General features: G+C 35.9%; 1 protein-coding gene across 1 annotated transcript in view; it reads left to right on the forward strand.

Annotated features, from left to right (window-relative positions):
• Positions 1–3,554: 3,554 nt before the first annotated feature.
• LOC148946351 (rab3 GTPase-activating protein catalytic subunit-like) overlaps positions 3,555–19,046 on the forward strand; it is a 242,629-nt gene continuing 227,137 nt past the window's right edge. The window contains exons 1-3 of the mRNA XM_089097676.1: positions 3,555–3,591; positions 13,215–13,395; positions 15,294–15,546. Of these exons, the coding sequence (XP_088953802.1) occupies positions 13,218–13,395; positions 15,294–15,546 (431 nt within the window). The 5' untranslated portion in view covers positions 3,555–3,591; positions 13,215–13,217. The remainder of the gene's footprint in view (positions 3,592–13,214; positions 13,396–15,293; positions 15,547–19,046) is intronic.

Here is a 19,046-nt window from a genome sequence, read left to right on the forward strand (position 1 = left end):
GGCGGGGTGCCGCCAGGCGCGCCAAAAATTTTTTTGGCGGCGCGCCGCCGATTTTAGACCGGCGGCGTGCCACGGCGCGACGATTTTTCTGTTTAAAAATAATAATAAAAATTCCACTTCACCAAATACGTTCAACCTCGATTTTAGTAAGGATTTTTAAATGGTTGGCTAAAAACAGATAAGAACAATATGATAAAACCGGAATTTGTAGGGCCGTGTGGAAAGTGCTTATGTTCACCGTCGATCAGACCTACTAGAATTCTCATTTTTAGCCACTAGACCCAGGGAAACCTATGTTGTGTTTATGTTTAACTTCGCATTGTTCCTATAAAATCCCGTGTTTAATCATTTCCTTCTTGTTAATGATTTGGGCTAATGTGTGTGTAACTTTCAAAGTTTGAAGTTCAAACATCTCCTGTTCATCAAATACATACTAAAAGGAAGTGAAAAAAAAAACAATCAAATAACAGCATCGAAAAAACACTGTATACAAATCAGATACCATGGCTTAACAACACCAAAAATTTTAAATCAGCGGTTACATAACTTCAGTTACAATTGATGTAACAAAAGTGAGTTTGTTCACTCTGACTGGAGCCATTGATCTTTTTGCAGTCACTATCAGTCCTGTCGCGCTAAAAAGCCATTTAGCTGGGGCACTTGTGGCCGGTACAGCCAGAACTTGACGAGCATAAACTGCCACTCGCGGGATCTGATACTAGCATTGGACCTAGGGATGCCACAGAATGCCGCAAATGGGCTTCTTCTTTGTATCTGCTGAAATAAGCTGTTTTATAAGGGAGAACAAACCTGCACCTTCACCATAACGCTCCTTTGCCCTACACTACAGGAGGACCTAAACTGCACCTTTACCCTCTTTTCTTATCAACACGGAATAACCCTCCGAAATTCTTTTCTGAAAGAAGTGGTCAAGTTATAACGTTTCATGTCAAAGTTTAAAGCTGCTTCACCATCAGTGTGCTCTGTTAACTGTGCAAAAAAAAATGTAATTCATTTCTATAGATATATTTCTATACTAGCTCTAGATAATCTACCAAGCGGGAAACTACCGCAAATCAGCATCGATAAATAAATTAAACCCAAAACGAACAAAAATAACAATAAATAACTGAGTCAAACTCAAAACTAGCAGAAATTAACATAAGTTAAGCTCAAAACCCCTATCCCGTCCCAAGGCCAGAACATAATATGCAGTTTACTGAAAAATATAAATGTTTTTACTTTTATAACTTTAGTAAATCAAATAATATTAACATTTTGATTACTGAATATCAGTATATGTATATTAAACTGAAAATGCATATTCATTTGTATTTTTTCAGTGAAGTGCAAATTTTGTTCTGGCCTTGGGACGGCATAGGGGTTCTGTTCGTTTTATATTGACACAGTCTTTTCAGGGAAAAAGAAAATCATACTCTAAATCTTTTCGTTTTTTTAAGAATTTATAGTTTGGCCTGCTATTTGTATGCTGGAAAACAATTTTCAGCAAAATTTAACAACATAGATCCTTATCCCCCCCCCAATAAAAATCCTGGAGATTCGATCCTGGCTAACCGTAAAATTTCCTCATGACGGTTAATATACCTACTTTAAAGTAAATTAATTTCCATGGGAAGGCCAGTTCTCTGAAGTTTACTGATCTGATGTTTAGGTCCAATTTGGTCCTCTTACCCTAATTAGAACTGAGAAGCTCCAATTATTATCGTCAGGAATGGCTACTCCCTTAAAAATCTTTATTAGAAAGGATCATCATTTATTTCAGAGGTCTTTTTTTCAGGAGAGAAGGCCAGTCAGGCTTGTTTTATAACATTCAGCAGTTTTTGTTTTTGTTTTTCCGGCTACGAGACAAAATAGAGAGGTTCTGAAATGTCAAAGTTTCTTTGTCTTGTCCTTGCAGCTGTCTAAATTAATCCTAGAGTAATATGTCTATTCTCGCAGTTTTGCTGGCCATACACTCTTTCTGGGGATAAATGGTTCCTAATGATAAAAGCCATTCCTTACTTACAATACCTTACCACGGCCTGTTTGATCTTCCAAATTTGTCATTGCGCACATGTTCGTCACTAAGCTAAATTGCAAATTCGTAAATTCGCAAATTCGTAAGATTGCTGTTCAAATTCTAAGGAGAAGTATATTTTGAATCTCATTTAGAGATTTTCTGTCTCAGCAGCACACAAATTGAGTTTCATCTTTTTACTTTAAAGTTACCCTTTAACTTTGTTGCACAAAAGCGACTGGTAATTTGATTCATTAATGGATGGAGCCAGCACATTAAGTAATTTTATAGGATTGGAATTTTATATATGTTTTTGAAAGAATCTATCCCTTTCAAGAGTTGTGTTTTCAGGCACTGGGTTTGAAGCGTGTTTTGAGCAGGTTCAACGAAAATCGTTTTCAGGTTCGGGCTCCTCAATATTGTAACGTGCCAGAATAACGTGGTTGAACACGGGTTCTGAAAAGACATTCACCCGTGTTGAACACGACCTGTGTTGAACTCCATATTGGATATGGGTGGCCTGAAAACGAGGCTAAGGTTTAATGTACCAAAAACACTAAAAATAAAAAAACCCGACTCTTTAATTGGTTAAGTGTGAACTTACACAATCATATACGTCTTTGAAAATTCGGAATACCTGGGAGCTCTGTTCTTAATGAAAAATAACTCCATTTGCAGTTATGAAGTTTTGTGCTAGCGGGTGCCAGGTTTGAAAATACGGAACGTGTGTGAAAAATCAGCAGAAAATAAGCGGAAAAAATACCATCATGGGGATGTCGAAACTGTAAATTTCCTGATTGTTATAGCAAACGTCAAACACTGCCATAAATTTGAGCTATGCATTAATATGAGTATTATTAAAATTATGCACGATTAAACACTTCAAATTATTAGTTAATTGACTTATCTGCAAAAGCATCTTTTTCAACAGACCAATTAGGCTGTCCTGTTCTATTATATTTATCCATTTAGTTGACGTATCAATAGAATCTTTATTTTCTTCTGATTAAAAAATGATCACTTTTATTACTTAATCTTTACATATTCCTACAGGCCTTTTTTTTGTACGTTAGCCCTTTTGAACCAAACTGTTTCACCACCCAGTTGATTGGTGTATTATTTGACGATCAGATGCAGATAAAGTAGATTTTACAACCCTTTGTTTGGGCTTGCTTGTGAACAAGAAAAGTTTCCTCTTGTTTCGTTCAGTGTGGCCAGATTGGCTTATTTTACGCCAAACTGGCTTATTTTGTTGGCGACTGGCGTGAAAATTTTTGGAACTGGCTTGTGGCTTAAAACTTGGCTATTTTTATTTTGAACTGGCTTATTTCTTGGCGTGATTTACTTTTTCGGAAAGAATTTAAATTATTTGGCAATTCATCCGATTTTCCAACGAACGAACAAACGAACCAATGCTCAAGAAAGGTCAAACTCACGTTTTAACTCTATAGTCAAAATACGAATCTAACTACGGCACGGCGGTGAACTTTTCAAATTCTAAGAGACACGTGGCTTCGTGACAACAGCATAAAAAGCATCAGCCATTAAGTCATGGTGTTGAACTACAGCTGAAGGTACAGTATATTAGCGGTTACTTATTAGTATAGAATAATCCCAGGAATCAAACTCATAACAGGCATGTCTGTAACATCTACAGATCCTGTTTAACTGTTTAGTTCATGTGAGTCGTCCAGGAGTCGTCATGTACACTTTGGCTATTTTCTGTGGTTTGTATCTCTGTACAAACAGATTGGGTACACAGCCTAGCCGACTGTGTCCATATCCCGATGCATTGGGTACTGCCCCCAATATATTAGGTACCCCCATACCAGTTTTCACTTTTTGTCTAGACCTTGTCTGAGAAAATACATTTATTTATATTTTAGGTTTTCTTTGCATCACTTCAGTTTAAAGATGCTCACAGGAAGAAGCAGATTGGTCATTGGTCTTCTCAGAATATATGCAAAAGTGAAAATCACTATAGGGCAGTTGGGGATGTTAATTGTTTTATGTACTACCATCAATATAATGCACTACTTCACCCCTGCAGTAGTACACCAAAGGATCTGCACCTAAGAATTTGAGTGCTACACCCCACAATCAGTACTACATTAAACATGGCATAGGTCCTACTACGCTATATATGGAGTAGGTCCTGCTATGCTATATATGGAGTAGTACATTTGGTTAGATGTAGGTATCAAACTCTGAGGCACAGATCCTGTGGTACACCACTACAGTGGTGAAGGAGTACATTATATGTTGATGGTTGTACATGAAACAATTAATTCCTAACTGGTATGGGGGGTACCCAATGCATTGAGGTGTGTACCTCAATGCAGTGGCGACCAGCAAATTGGGTACATGCCACAGAAAAATAGCTGGTGTACATGACTGGTTTGCACCCCCATTTTTAGCAGTGATGAGCATCAGCTTGTGACATAAGCAAACCTGAAGCAATCAATCTTGTTTCAGACTCACTTTTATTCATTTTCCCCAATGTGTTAGCCTATAGTTAAATACTAGAGAAATTAGTTATATATAATATAGGCTAATAGCTAATATGTAATAAAGTACCATATAATACTAATGAAAATATCAGAAAGAGATATATAAGTACAGGAGCACAATAAGTAGATGAGTTACCCTTGCTTTGATGTCTGATTTCTTTGTTCCTGTTGCTGTAGCCTAGGCCTATAGGGTAAGACTCCTAGTAATTAGCCAGTGCCTAATCTGATCTGTATCTCTGATTAGAATGTAGTATGTCCTTCACCTGGCAGCTGAGACTTTAATCTTGACCACTACTAATTTTCAGAATTATCAATCTTGGCCAATAGTCTACAAATCTTGACCACAACATTGATAATTAAACATGAGACATTGCCTTTAACAGACAGCAACTATGGTAGTTATCCTATAGTTTTGTTATTTAGAAAAAAACCTTTCAGATATTGAAATAAACAAGGTTCATTGTTATATTAAATTTAATCAATCAACTGTAGACAATCAAGGCACGTGTCCTGAAAATCAGATCATTGACCCCTCTTCTTTCTTGGCTGGGTTGACAATAGATCCAAATCTTTAATTTGTTCTTCTTTTCTCATGATAAGTTCATACACTTCTTCTTGGGAGAATTCAATTTTTACTGAATGAGATAATCCCTTACTACATAGTTTCTCTTGTTGTAAAATTATGTTACTGTTATAGTAAACTGCCTTGTTGTAAACACTGCTTATTAATATTCAAAATGTGGATGAATATGGAAAGATGTAAATCTGCTATTAGCTAAAAATGTGAGGTAACATCACAGTAGGGTTTATCTAATTCAATATAGTCAGCGTATTTAGACCTACTATATATGGTGCTGTAGATTGAGATCCATTGACAGTCTTCTTTCCAGTATTTTACAGTTCAACAGTATATGTTCAGGGGTTTCTTCGTTGTTTTTACAGTACCTGCAAAATGGGCTATTGGCAACTTCTCCATTTGGCTGCTTTATTTTGTATGAGGGAGAGTGGTGGTTGAAGTTAGCTGTATTTGAACACAGGCAGTTGAACCAGACTGATTGTGTACTGGTTGGAAAGGGGGATAAATTTGGTGGCTTTAATTCAAGCAATGTTTTTAGTCATAATCAAGTTGTATCCCTTATAGTTAGAGATTTCACTGGTTCCATTTGGCTTTTTGCTTCTTGCTTTTCCATCTTGTCTGCGTTTTCATTTCCTTCTTTACCTAGATGACGAGGTATATATTGAAATTTAGTAACAAAACCTAATCTTCCAAGGCTGCTTAGGTTTTCTTTGGTATGATGTAGGCCTGTGCCCAGCGTTTCAAAGTTAGTGTTTCGTAGGATATAGAGAGGAGATTTAAAGTCAGAGAATATTACTATATGTTAATTGTTCTGTTTCAGTTTAATTAGGGTCTCTAAGCACAAATTGATTGCAGCTACTTCAGCTGTTAGTGTGCTGGTCCCCGCCTTGTGTTTTTTCACAATGCATAGGCTGAGCTCTTTTAAAAAGCATCCTCTTCCACATCCATCTTCACTTAAAGATCGATCAACATATACTTAGGCATATCCATTAAATTCCCTTTTTAAGAGCTGTTTGAAATCATGGATTGGAGTTTGGGATTCAATTTATTCCTATTTTGAGGGGGGGAATTCTAGTTTAACCCTGGGGTGATTGATCCCCAACTAAATTTGAATTCAACTCCTTCATACTCTGTTCCAGTCTACTCATGCAGGGTGGGCTTATAATAAAAATTAACCAAGAAAATATTGATTTTTAAAAGATATAATCAGTTAGAATAACATAACTACAAGTGTAACTTGACCCCACAAAACCCCTGGAGAAAGGTATTTAAGTTATGAAATTTGTCCATTGTTTATATAAACTAGGGTGAATCGGGTAAAGTCCGACACCTTAACATGTTTTTTTTTGTTAAATTGACTCTCAAGATTTTTTTTTATGAGTATCTCATATCATCTTCTATCAACCTTTTGTTACAACAGTTTCCCATATTATTCACTTTCTGATTTTCCCATATACTTTGCTTGTAGCCCATCACCAGGTCTCAAAGTTGGTGCAGTCTGCTAGGTTGGACCTACCCCAGCTTCTGGGGAAGTGCAACATATCCTACTAGCTTTTTTCAACAATATGTCAAAAATAATATGACTTCACCATCTTAAAGGGCATCGAGGAATCACTATAAGTCCATAAGCAGACAATTTTTATGTCAAACTGACTGGCATCAAAAGGTCACAGACCATACTTTTTTCTTGCTGTGGGGTAACTCCGACAGTGTCGGACTTACCCAACAGATAAACGTTACAAGTATCATAGCCGAGGTGCACAAATCACTGAATGTAAAATGATTGCTTGTATTTTAAAAAAGAAAAACATATCACACAAAATATGGTTTGACTCCAGATACAAAAAGTTACTCATATATGTTGTAGCTTACGTGTATGGGCATAAAACAAAGATCTACTGACGCTTGCTAGTAACTGCCTTGTACGATACAATAACCTGACGGATTTGGGGTATTTCAAATGGTCCGGTTTTCCCACCAAGTTTACTGGTCCTGCTTAATGTATTTGTCTTCTACAGTGATCGAAATCGTCTTTCTTGGCCAATTGAAAGAGTAGGTGTGCAAGGCTCAAGCAGTGAAGAAACTTGAGCTTAACTTTTCCTCGTCAGGGAAAGTCTAGAACCCTTCCTATGTAACCTTGTTCGTCATTCCTTGCATCGTATCTAACTGCATAGTACTCATTTAGCTTGGGAACAATCTTTTGCTTACTGGGTGTCTCCTTGTCATTGCTGTCACTTTCTTGAACAGTATCTTGAATACTCTGATCATCCTCATCAGAGCTCGAAGTTCAAGGCTGATATCTGATTCGCTATCACCCGTATCTCTATTGGCTTCCCTCTTAGGAAATTTTTTTTTCGATTTTATACCCTTCCCATCTGAACTTTTCTTCTTCCTTTGCCCTTTTGTTTTCAGATTTTCTTCCCTCTTAAGCACCTCTAGATGTTCTTTTGATGTTATCACTTCTGCCTCTCGTGCAATTTTCTTCCGTTTTTCTAGTCCTGAAACTGATGGTAGGTCGGGCCGCTTCATTGAGTGAAGAAGAATCTTTTCAAAAGTTTTTGATTGGTTGCCAAGCAATTTCTTTGGACTAAAGGTAACAGAAAAGGTAATTTTTTTTAGTTCAGTGTTGACAGTGGTTGTGACTTTAGATTTGCCTGAATTTTTCTCCTGCTCCTTTTTCATTTGTGCATAGCGTCTCAACTTGGTAGGTTCAAACTTGGTTTGGTCAATTACGGATGGGTTTCATCTCATTGGAACACTCAGGTCAAAGATTCCAGTTGCTTTGAACGACTTTTCAATCAGACTAGGAGTGAAATAGGTATCCCATACCTTTGATAAGAAGACAGTACAAAATCCTTCTTTGACAGAATGTTGCCAGGTGTGCCCTCTGCCATTTCGAGAGATTCTGATCATAAGACACTTTCATTCTCTTGAAAACCACTTTATCGAGAGGTTGAAGCATGTGGAGGTAGCTTGAGAATTGTCACGTTAATTTCGTTTGCAAGTTTTGCAAGAGCAAGAGAAAGCTTTGCAAGTTTTGCAAGAGCATGTGTGCCATGTCCATCTAAGATGAGAAGTGGCTTTCCCTTTACATGAGGAAGAAACTGGAATTCAAACCAGTTCATAAAGAGATCAGACGTCATCCACCCTTTATTGGTAGATGAGTAAGATGCATCAGGGTAAGCTCCATCTGCAGGTATCCATGAGGTCCCGGTATTCTTTGCAGAGAAAACTATTAAAGGTGTGAATTTTTCTCCGTTTGCACTGATACAAACCAAGGCAGTTGTATTTTCACGTCCATTACCACCTGTTCTACGAGTGGCTGGTGAGCCTTTGGCTCCAGCAACTTTCGTGTTGCCAGGATCCCTGCAGAAAGATGTCTCATCCAAATTAAACCAGCACTGGGGCTTGTCAAGAATATCCATTGCCGTGGCAGTTTCATATAACAGCTCATAAAAACCATACATTATGAAGGGGTCAGATTGCTGCATAAAGTCTTTGTTTTCTAACCTTCTTGGTTTCGCTAGTGAAATTTTGTTTCGGCACTTGAACCCTCACCCCACCAGTCATGACCAAGGCCGGTTGTCCTTAAATCTTGTTTGAACTTTGTTCTTGATGAGATAGTCTTGGACTTGGTCAAAAATTCCCTGCTTGCTGAGACCTATGCCCCACTTTCTCGGTGTATTCGGAGACCTCTGAGCCATATCCTTTTCTATTTCAGCAGGAATTTCTTTTTGACTCCTCCTCCACCACAAACTGTTTTTTTTACTTTTATCTTCTTCATGATGGTCATGCAAGGTAGTGCGGTGTTTTGAAATACTTTCGAAGCCTGTAGCATAGACATTCTCTTTGAAGATATCTCTGCTAGCGCGTTTTGTAGCTGAGTTGCATCATATTTTCCTCCAACCCTGCGTTGTGTTTTCCGAACATGAGCCCTCAGGCATCCAGAAGACAAAGGAATTATAATGAATGGATGAATTTATTCGAAGGAATTCAGAATGAATTGATGAATGGTTCGAAAACTCCGTCACAAGCAGGTGTGCAAAAATCTGCAAACAGCCAGTAGCAGAATTCCAAAAGCTGCCAACACTTTAGCAGCAAAATCCGTGATTTGACAGCTTTTCTTTGAGCAAGAAGTATTTCTAGGTAGGTACTGCAGTGGTAACTACAACTTAGTATAGCTTGCGGTTAGAAATATCAATAGTTTTCTTAATCATATTTAATCATATTAAAGTACTGTCTCATATTTATTCTAATACTGCTAATGGTGTATAGTATTCAAAGCCCTGGTGAGCAGTATATAGCTTACTGCTGGTAGTTTATGGATTGAGTTGTACACTCCAATGATATTGGTATTATGAAAATAATACACACCCAACTGCATTCTTAATATTCATTGATCACTGTACTACAACTATAAAAGGTCAGTATTCTTTTACTAGCGTAGGAAGAAAGGTCAGTAATTCAGTAATCTATGTCTGGTTTTGATGTGTAGTAAATAATTGAGATAATAAACTTTTGAAAATAGTGAAAAAATTATTTCAAGTCAAGTGAAAGCATGTTAAGCTAGGGGTGGATTGTCGTCAGTGATAAACGTCAGGGGTGGCAACTCATAGTGATTTTTGGGGAACCGATTTTGATAATGGCGCTTATGAAGACAGATTTTGGGGGAAACCAAAAATTTGGGGATAGTGGAAGCACTGGTATTTTTGAAAAAAAAATGCCAATACCATTAGCTATGAAATCCGTCCACGTTATTTATAATATGTTATCCCACTTTGCACGCTAGTGGATACGACTTAGTTTTGATAACTTTTTCTTGAGCAAAAATTATTTTATATGTAAAAAGGGTATTTTCAGACAAAATCTGCCAACAAATTTGACACATGCCAAGTAGCATTTCTACTTTGCTACACTTTTTGCACGGCATGTCACAAGTAAAGGTTAAGACGAAAAAAAAAATTACAGGGAGAAAGATAAACGAAAGTAGGCACAGAACTGCAAGGAGATGAATGATCAACACAATTACATTCCACTAAGTTAGTAAAGCCATCTAAGGATGGTTACTGGCTTCAACCTTTATTATCTAAAGCTTAGAATCTGTTCTACAATTTAAAATATCCATTCTTATACATAAAAGTCTGACACCCCAGCCAAACTTCGTAGGGGTGACCGACATGTCGGACTTTCCCCAGATGGCTATCGGGGGTAAGACCGACACCCTTATCTCCTGTTCCAACGACAACATTAGCTTGTTTTAAAAATCAGGAAGATGCTCCTGGTCTTCTAGTTTCTAAGAAATGAAAAAAAAAATTCTCTATCTCTCTTAATTTATAATCTGCATAAGTTAAAGTAAAGTCACCTGTGTTCCTAAAAACTGCTGTCCAAAACTTCAAAAACCTCTGAACAGAAGGCGTGCTAACTCTGCCAGAAGTTGATGGCACTGTTGCCTACTGCTACTAATATGGAAGAAAATATGAAAGCCTCACAGATAATGGATCTGTGACAAATTGAAGGTTTGGGGCCTGATCTGACTTAATGTCGGACTTTCCTGATTCACCTGGCTTTAAGGCAGTTGAGAAAGATGTGAGAATTTTTTCCATGGGGGGGGGGGGGTTTGGGTATTAGGCCTAATGAAGAATACCATATGAACTTCAGAGAGGGCTCATTTGATTGGAAATTGAAAGTGTCCTAGTTCACTTTTTAAGCATCACAAGATATTGGAGTGGTGCAGCCAGCTCCCCCCACAAGCCTCTTTTTTTCCTGATGCATCCAATAAAAATTCTAAATGTTTCCAATAAAAATGTTCAAAGATCATATAACAAAAATTCTGGTGCACCAACACAACCACCCAGGGCAGGCATTGTAGGTTGTGTCCTGGGGGCATATATGGAGTCTTATGGAAGGGATGCTCATATTCACTTCAAAAGAGGGCTCATTTAATTGGAAATTGAAAGCTCTAGTTCAGTTTTAAAGAGTCAAAAGGGATTGGAGGACACCTAGCCCCCCTCCCCTCCATTCCCTTTTTTCCTCAAACCCATCCGATAAGAACTTTGAGATAGCTTTTTTTTAAAATAGTTCAAACATAATATAACAAAAATTTAGGTGACAACACACTCCCCCAGGGCCCAGGGGCAGGTGCTGTAAGTTATATCCTAGGGAATATATGGCTCTAATTGAAGGGGTACCTGTAAAAACTTCAGAGATGGCTCTTTTGAGTGGACGTATACAGTTCTAGTTCAGTTTTTTAGAGTGAAAAGATATTGGAGGCAACTAGCCCCCCCATGCTCCTTTTCTCCCAAATGCATCCAATAAAAATTTTGAGATAGCCATTAAGTTAAGAATTGCTCAAAAGTCAGATAGCAAAAATTCAGGTGTCCTCACTGCCCCCCAGGGCCTGGGGCAGGCATTGAAAGTTGTGCCGCATTGGGTCACAGAGTATCATTATAGTAATCGGAGGTCTGACTCAGTGAAATTATGGGATACTGAAATTGCAGCGCACACACGGACAGTGCTCGAACTAACACAGGAGAAATCGAGCCGGTGGGCGTCCTCGTCAATAATTTTCCTGAACTGTTGGACAGGAAAGTAATGCATGGTCGAGCATTTTCTGAACATAGCGCGCGGTAATTTCTGTAAAGTCTCTAGAATTCCACATGGGGTGGAAGTTTATTGCAATTCTACTAATGTAGTCCTCAAAATAATTTCTACACTGGAACTGGAACTTCCGCAAACCGGAGAAGCGAATTGAAAGGTGGATAATGCCAGTAGGATCAAAGGACCTGAATAGTGGTGAGTATTTCTACAAACGGCCGTCGAAAACTTGGACACCATTAAAAGTAAAGTTAGATTTTGGGCAAAAAATTGTCTGGCTTATTTTTGGCTTGTTTTTCAAAGGCTGCGGCTTACTTTTTTGTTCACAATCTGGCCACACTGGTTTCGTTTTACGATTCAGTTGGGCAACATAGGAGAGAATTTACGTAACGAAAGCCTTAATAATTGTGTAGCAACCAAAGAAAATTGTAGTGAAATCCGGTTGTAAGGCATAAATACACCTAAGATTGAGCCAAGAGGCAAAAATTGTTTTCGATGTCCTACTGGTACTGTAATATCGGTGAAACCAGGCAACCAACTTTGAAGTCTTATTTTGAAGATAAGAAGCTATTTTAGTTGTTCAGACTCAAAGTCGGTTTACCTTAGTCTAAAAGATTTTAGCGTCCAAGTGTATAATTCATCATTAGATGTGTATGCCTATCAGGAAATTCCTTACAAAAAGAATTAGTAACTCAAGATGACTTAAATAATCTTAGTAATTGATGAATGATTCTAAACTCTAATGTGAATAATTATATACCAACATGCTCATCAACATAGTTTCCTTGCTCGAAAACATAAGAAAGCATAAGAAAAATTCTCAGCTTGTCCCCCCAAAGATTACTAGTACATTGTGACTAAAATCATCAATTAATTGCTCACTTTACCCGTCAAATTACAAATCGCTTTTGGACTATAGAACATACTTTAGACTCTAGTTCAACCCGTGCCGTCAGAGGCATTAAGCAAGACTCCGTTCGTACCTCAAGTTTGTTGCAGCTACGAAGTCCTCCCACATTGGTTGGATGTAGTTATCAAGCCTGTGCAGGTCTGCCTGATAGTTATACCATAATGTGTTCCGGGGCCTTCCCACACATAGAGCTTACCGATAACATAGCGAGAAGAAAATGAAATTTTAATTTACAGGCTGTGGGATCGGACAGTTTTAATAGGAGAGTATGAAAACACTTCTTCTAAAAAATGTACATGGTGATACGCAGGGGCGTTCCGAGGCTCATTTTATTGAGGGGGTGATCTTCGTAAATTTTACCGAATCGCTACCTGATTTATGCCGAATTATCTACAGACATCAAGAATTTTGCTAAATTTCGGCCAATTTTTCAAAATTACTGCCGAATTTTTCGCCTTTGGCGAAAATTTTACCGAATGCCAAAAAAAATTGGATGGACGACTCGCCCTACCTCGGGACGCCCCTGGTGATGCGTATAATTTGTATTACGGCTCATAGAACCACTCATATTAGGTGAGAAACTAGCTAATAAACTTTTTTTTCAAGAAAATGTCGATGGATGAAGTTTTTGAGATCACCGACTTCACGGATGTGACTGATTGGGAAAAGTTTATTTCGAATATAGAAGAAGTCCTGCTTTCTTGGGGTATTCATGCTGTATCTTTGGATGAAGAAAATGAAAAGACTAAAACATGGGAGAAAAAATCATCTACTGTTTGCTTTGCTGGTAAGAGCCGTAAATCTTTAGCTTCTTTTGCCTTTTTCTGGTAAAATCTGCTACGTAACTCTAGAACTATTTTCTGAAATAGATAGCCTTATATGATTTTCTAACTGGGATCATTTGAATTGAAAGCATCATATTAAGACTTCATCGTCAGTGAAAAGTAAAAACTTTGTTTCCGAAACTGTTCAAATTTTAAAATTGTTCAGGAGAGCACAGGAAAACTTTTCAAAATTGAATGTAAAACTTTAAGATATGAAGTATTCTATTGCTGATAGCCAGAAGCAGCGTCGTGTTTGTGCGGTAGGGGCTGAAGGCTGCTTGGATTGCCGACTGACGTATATGACTCATTGGGAGGGGCGTATTTCAAGCATAGAAGGAGGCCTGATTTCATGGGGTCTTTCTGCTTTGTTTTTGGATGAACAGACGAAACATGGAAGAAAAAATCCACCTATTGTTTGCTTTGCTGTTAAGTGCTGTATATCTCTACCATTTTTTTGCTCTTACCCTTTCTAGTAAAATCTATTGTTTAGTTTTGGAACTATTTTTTTTAAATATGAAACTTTATAAATATTTTTAACAAGCCATATCACCATTTTATCGCCGGTGAACAGAAAATACTTCGAAATATTTCCAAATTGTTTTTGAAATGTGTATTTTTTGTACAGCTGAGTGGAAATACTTTACGAAATTGAATTTAGATATTTAAGATACGAGGTATAGCCAGAGGCAGTTTCGTATTTGCGGGGAGGGAGGCTGATGGGTTTAAGGAATATTGACTTCCTTAATGTGCCTAGTAGGGAAAAGAATATCGGAATTGTCTAAGAAGTCCTGCTTTCATGGAGCCTTTATGCCCTATTATTAAAAAAATATAATAAAAAGGTCACAACAGAGAAGAAACAATTCCCTTTTTTTGGATTTTTTTGAAATTTTTTATGCGGTAAACGTTGAGTTTTTTTCTTTGCTAATATTTGCTGCGTAATTTAAAAATGTATCGTTTCTTAATCTTTCAAGTTTTTAGAATTCCCTGAAAAAAATATTGCATTTTATATTTCACTCAATTTTTTTTTTAATTAAATCAGTGCTACATCAGCATTTTCCCATGTAAGGCAAAAGACATTTCAATGCCTTGTAGTATCTCCTTCAAAATGAAAACAAACTCCCTGTAAAAGTTGGATGAGGTACAATGGAAAATGATAGTACATATTAAGGTTTTTATTGTGACAAATAAAAAAGGAGACATAAAAAGATTTAACTGTTGTTGGGTGAGGTAAGGTAGAAAAGTAATGAGACTGTTTTTTTCTTAAAAAATTTTGGATTCAATTCGAACATTGATATTATCCACTTCAAGGTAGCTCCCTCGGGTAGCTACCCACCACTAGAGACGTTGTTCCCACTCTTCGAAGCAGCGCGTAGTCTTCAACCATTATTTTCTTCAGAATGTCTTTTATAGCCTTTTGGATGGTTTTCTAAAGTCACAAAATGACGGCAAATCGTTTTGGTCACTTCAAAAGGGCATCAGCGTTTTAATTTTCGTTCAAATGAGCCCTCTCCCGATATTTTAGGGCCATTGGTTCAATACGATCACCTCTGGGATAAACAAACACGCTCTATTGAGGTAGTGGTCGACATTAATTCCGACGAGACCGTCTTTTTGTTCTTTTAAAAGGAGTTTATATGCCTGACCTAGTAAAACAGGTAATTGCTCAGGTGCATACGCTTTCCTACCTATGGTTTGTTAGTTACCGTTTCTGAATCAGATTTAAATGACAATTTTTTCCACTAGACATTTATTTTCAGAACGTATTTTAAAACCTATCACTGTGATCCGTTGCTCGTTCTACTAGATTACAGCTATTGCTGCTGCTATGACGCTAAACGTAACATTTATATTGCTATTACAGGCTACCCCTTTACGATAGTCTATGATTGGCTTACCGGTGTTCCATCTTCCACTGAGTCGTTTCTTCGTCCCTGGAAAGATCTTATGAAGAAAGAAGATGATTTTTCGTCTCTTGGCTTGCATCCTATATTTCGTCATTATGGACTTACAGAATTTGTCACCATTTTTCCTGAAGGAGGACAGAGTGTCCTGAACGAGAGTAGGATAAAACTGCTGATGAGCTCGATCAGGATCGCGCTCCAAAACACTAAGTGGTAAATTTAGATTGGATTAATTTAATCTAATTGTTGGTTTGATTAATTAATTTAATAGACTGAATTAATATTTCCTGAAGGAAGACAGGGTGACCTGAATGAGATTAGGATAAATCTGATGATGAGCTCTGTTGGGATTGTGCTCCAAAACACTAAGTGTTAAAAAATATTAGATATAATAGTTAGATTTAATAAATTTAATTCAATTCTTTGATTTGATTTATTAATTTAATTTGATAGAGTTCATTAATCTCAAGAACACTAAGTGGTAAAACGAAATCAGGTTTTTGTATATGAAAAAGATTAAACTAAAAATTAGATAGAATTGTATTTGAAACGCGTAATGAAATTCGATTAGATTAGAAATTAGATTTTAAATGAAATTAGAATTAGGTAAAATGAATCAGATTTATTCATTGCTTTAATTACTTGAATTAGCTGCTGATGAGCTCTGTCAGGTTTGTGTTCCAAAACACCAAGTGGTAAAACGAGACTAGATAAATTTATTAGATTTAATCAATTGATTTAATTATTTTCGTGTAATTTATTGATTTAATTAATTAATTTAATTGAATTAATTTCATGAATTTTTCCTGAAGGAGGACAGGGTGACCTATATGAGAGCAGGATACAGCTGCTGATGAGGTCTGTCAAGATTGTGCTTGAATACATTCAGTGTAAATCGATAATTTATTTTAATGAATTTCATAAATTTTTGATAAGTTTAATTTATAGTCAATTTATTGAAGAAGTCTAATTATATGTAATGAATTGATTTAATTAATTATTTATTTAATGTAGTAATTAATTAAAATAATTAATTATTAATTAATTAAATTAATAGATGTCATTAGTTTTGCCTGAAGGAGGGCACGTGTGTTGAATGAGAGCAGGATAAAGCTGCTGATGAGCTTTGTCAGCATTGCACTTCAGATACTAAGTGTTTTACCTTAGATTAGGATTAATAAGATGAGATTGATTAAACTTAATTAGATTAGTTACTTTCAACTAAGTGTTCTAATTAATTTTATTTCATCTAATTAATGGTTTAATTAACTGAGTTGATAGATTTAGTTAATTTCTCCTTAAAAGGACAGGGTGTCCTGAATGAGCGTAGGATCAAACTGTTGATGAGCTCTTTCAGTATTATGATCCAAAAGACCAAGTGGAAAAATAAAATTAGTTTAATTTATTTAACCAGGCTAATTAGACTCAACTAATTATTTAATTTTATTTACTTGACTAATTAACGTATTTTAGTAAATTTCATTAATTTTTTCTGAAGGAGGATAGGGTGTCATAATTGAGAGCAAGATAAAACAGCTGATAAGCTCTGTCAAGATTTTGCTCCAAAACACAAAGGTTCTAGATTAAGTTAAAATTAATAAGATTAGATTAACTTTGTTAATTAGATTTAGTTAGGATAGTTACATTTAATTAATTTCATTTTCCCGAAGGGGGAAAGGATTTCCTGAATGAGAAAAGGATAAAGCTGCTGCTTAGCTCTGTCTCAGAATTCTGTTCCAAGACACTAAGCGGTAAAATTACATTTTGTTTAATTTAAATAGTTATATTTAGGTAGATTACATTAAATTAATTAATTTTGTTATCTTTAGTTTCTACTCATCTTTTAATTTTTTTTTGAAACATCAAAAATTCGTTATGAAAAAAACTTCTGATAAAAATTATCATAAAACGAGTGTGGGTAGCCAAATTAATACAAAACTCTCGGTGACCCCTGGGGCAAATACAACTTAGCAAATTGTTTTTGGTAGTTATATTAGGGTTTTTGTTCTGGGGGGGGGGAGTATTTTTCAGAGGGGGGTTTACAAAAAAAGAACTTTCAGAAGAGCAACAAAAATTTGTTAGTATTATTTTATTTTACGATTCGGCCAAAAATATCAGTTGTATGTGTGTGTTGGGGGGGGGGGATATTAATTAATATCAGTTTGCAGAACAAACTGATAATCTAAAGTTCACATTTTATAAAGACTTCTTCATATGGCCAAAATTAATTGTTAAATCAAGCTCCAGTTTTGTCAGGCCTCATTGCTCCTTAGTCCTTTTATGCTAGTCGTAGTTATTGTATGGCCAATTCTTCGAACTTTGCTCTCATTTTGCCGCTTTAGTGCTTTGTATTTTAATGCCTGATGTAATAAATTTTGTGAAATTTTGTGAAATGAAAATATTAGGCTACCTACTAAGACTTGGACGCATTTTTGTCAAGGATGGCCAAAAAATCTGGGCACTACAGTAATAGAAAAGCTTTTTTTAATTTCATCAAAAGAATATAAACATAAAATATGAACGGGAGATTTTGAAACAAAATTAAACTCGCTTCTCTGGCAAAAGTAAATATATATGTGTTTGATAATAAAAAAATAGAAATAGAATTTGCATCAGCAGTTCGAAATGAAATAATACATTGTATTAGGACTGCATCTCCAAAGTGTTGTAAAGTTGAATAACATGAAAAAGTAAATATAAATGTAAATGTGAAATATAATAGTAAAAGTAAAGTTGAAAAAGTAAATATAAATTTAAAGAAAATAGAAACAGAAGTTAAATCAGCAGTCTGAAATAAAATAACACATTGTATTTCGGACTGCATCTCCAAAGTGTGGTAAAGTTGAATAACTTGAAAAAGTAAATATAAATGTAAATGTAAAATATAAAAGTAAAAGTAAAGTCGAAAAAGTAAATATAAATGCAAGAAAATAGAAACAGAAGTTAAATCAGCAGTTTGAAATAAAATAATACATTGTATTTCGGACTGCATCTCCAAAGTGTGGTAAAGTTCAATAACTTGAAAAAGTAAAAGTATATATAAATGTAAATGTAAAATATAAAAGTAAAAGTAAAGTCGAAAAAGTAAATATAAATGTAAAGAAAATAGAGACAGAAGTTAAATCAGCGGCTTGAAATAAAATAATACATTGTATTTAGGACTGCATCTCCAAAGTGTGGTAAAGTTCAATAACTTGAAAAAGTAAAAGTATATATAAATGTAAATGTAAAATATAAAAGTAAAAGTAAAGTCGAAAAAGTAAATATAAATGTAAAGAAAATAGAGACAGAAGTTAAATCAGCGGCTTGAAATAAAATAATACATTGTGTTTAGGACTGCATCTCCAAAGTGTGGTAAAGTTGAATAACTTGTAACGAGACAAATTATTCTTCAAATAAAAATGGAAGGTGAAGAGAAATCATATCTCGAACAAAGCATAACACATCAAAACTATTAATTGGTTCTTTTCACTGAATATAAACATCCCTGAGATACACTGTTACAAACTCTTAAGGAAAAAGCATGCGTGCCCTTTTCTACTTTTTATTTCATTGACACATGGGAAGGAGAATGGGAGTGAAAGGGGCAGAGGAGGTAGGGACTTAAGGGGACAGAGGAGAGGGACGATTCAAAGAAATTATAATGCTGATTTTATGTCTTTTGAATATCCTCTTTTTTATGCTATTGACCAATCGTTGTAGAACAAAATGGC

The sequence above is a fragment of the Artemia sp. Qi Xiang Cuo genome, chromosome 12 (assembly GCF_049724085.1).
Source record: "Artemia sp. Qi Xiang Cuo chromosome 12, ASM4972408v1, whole genome shotgun sequence".
Lineage (NCBI taxonomy): Eukaryota > Metazoa > Arthropoda > Branchiopoda > Anostraca > Artemiidae > Artemia > Artemia sp. Qi Xiang Cuo.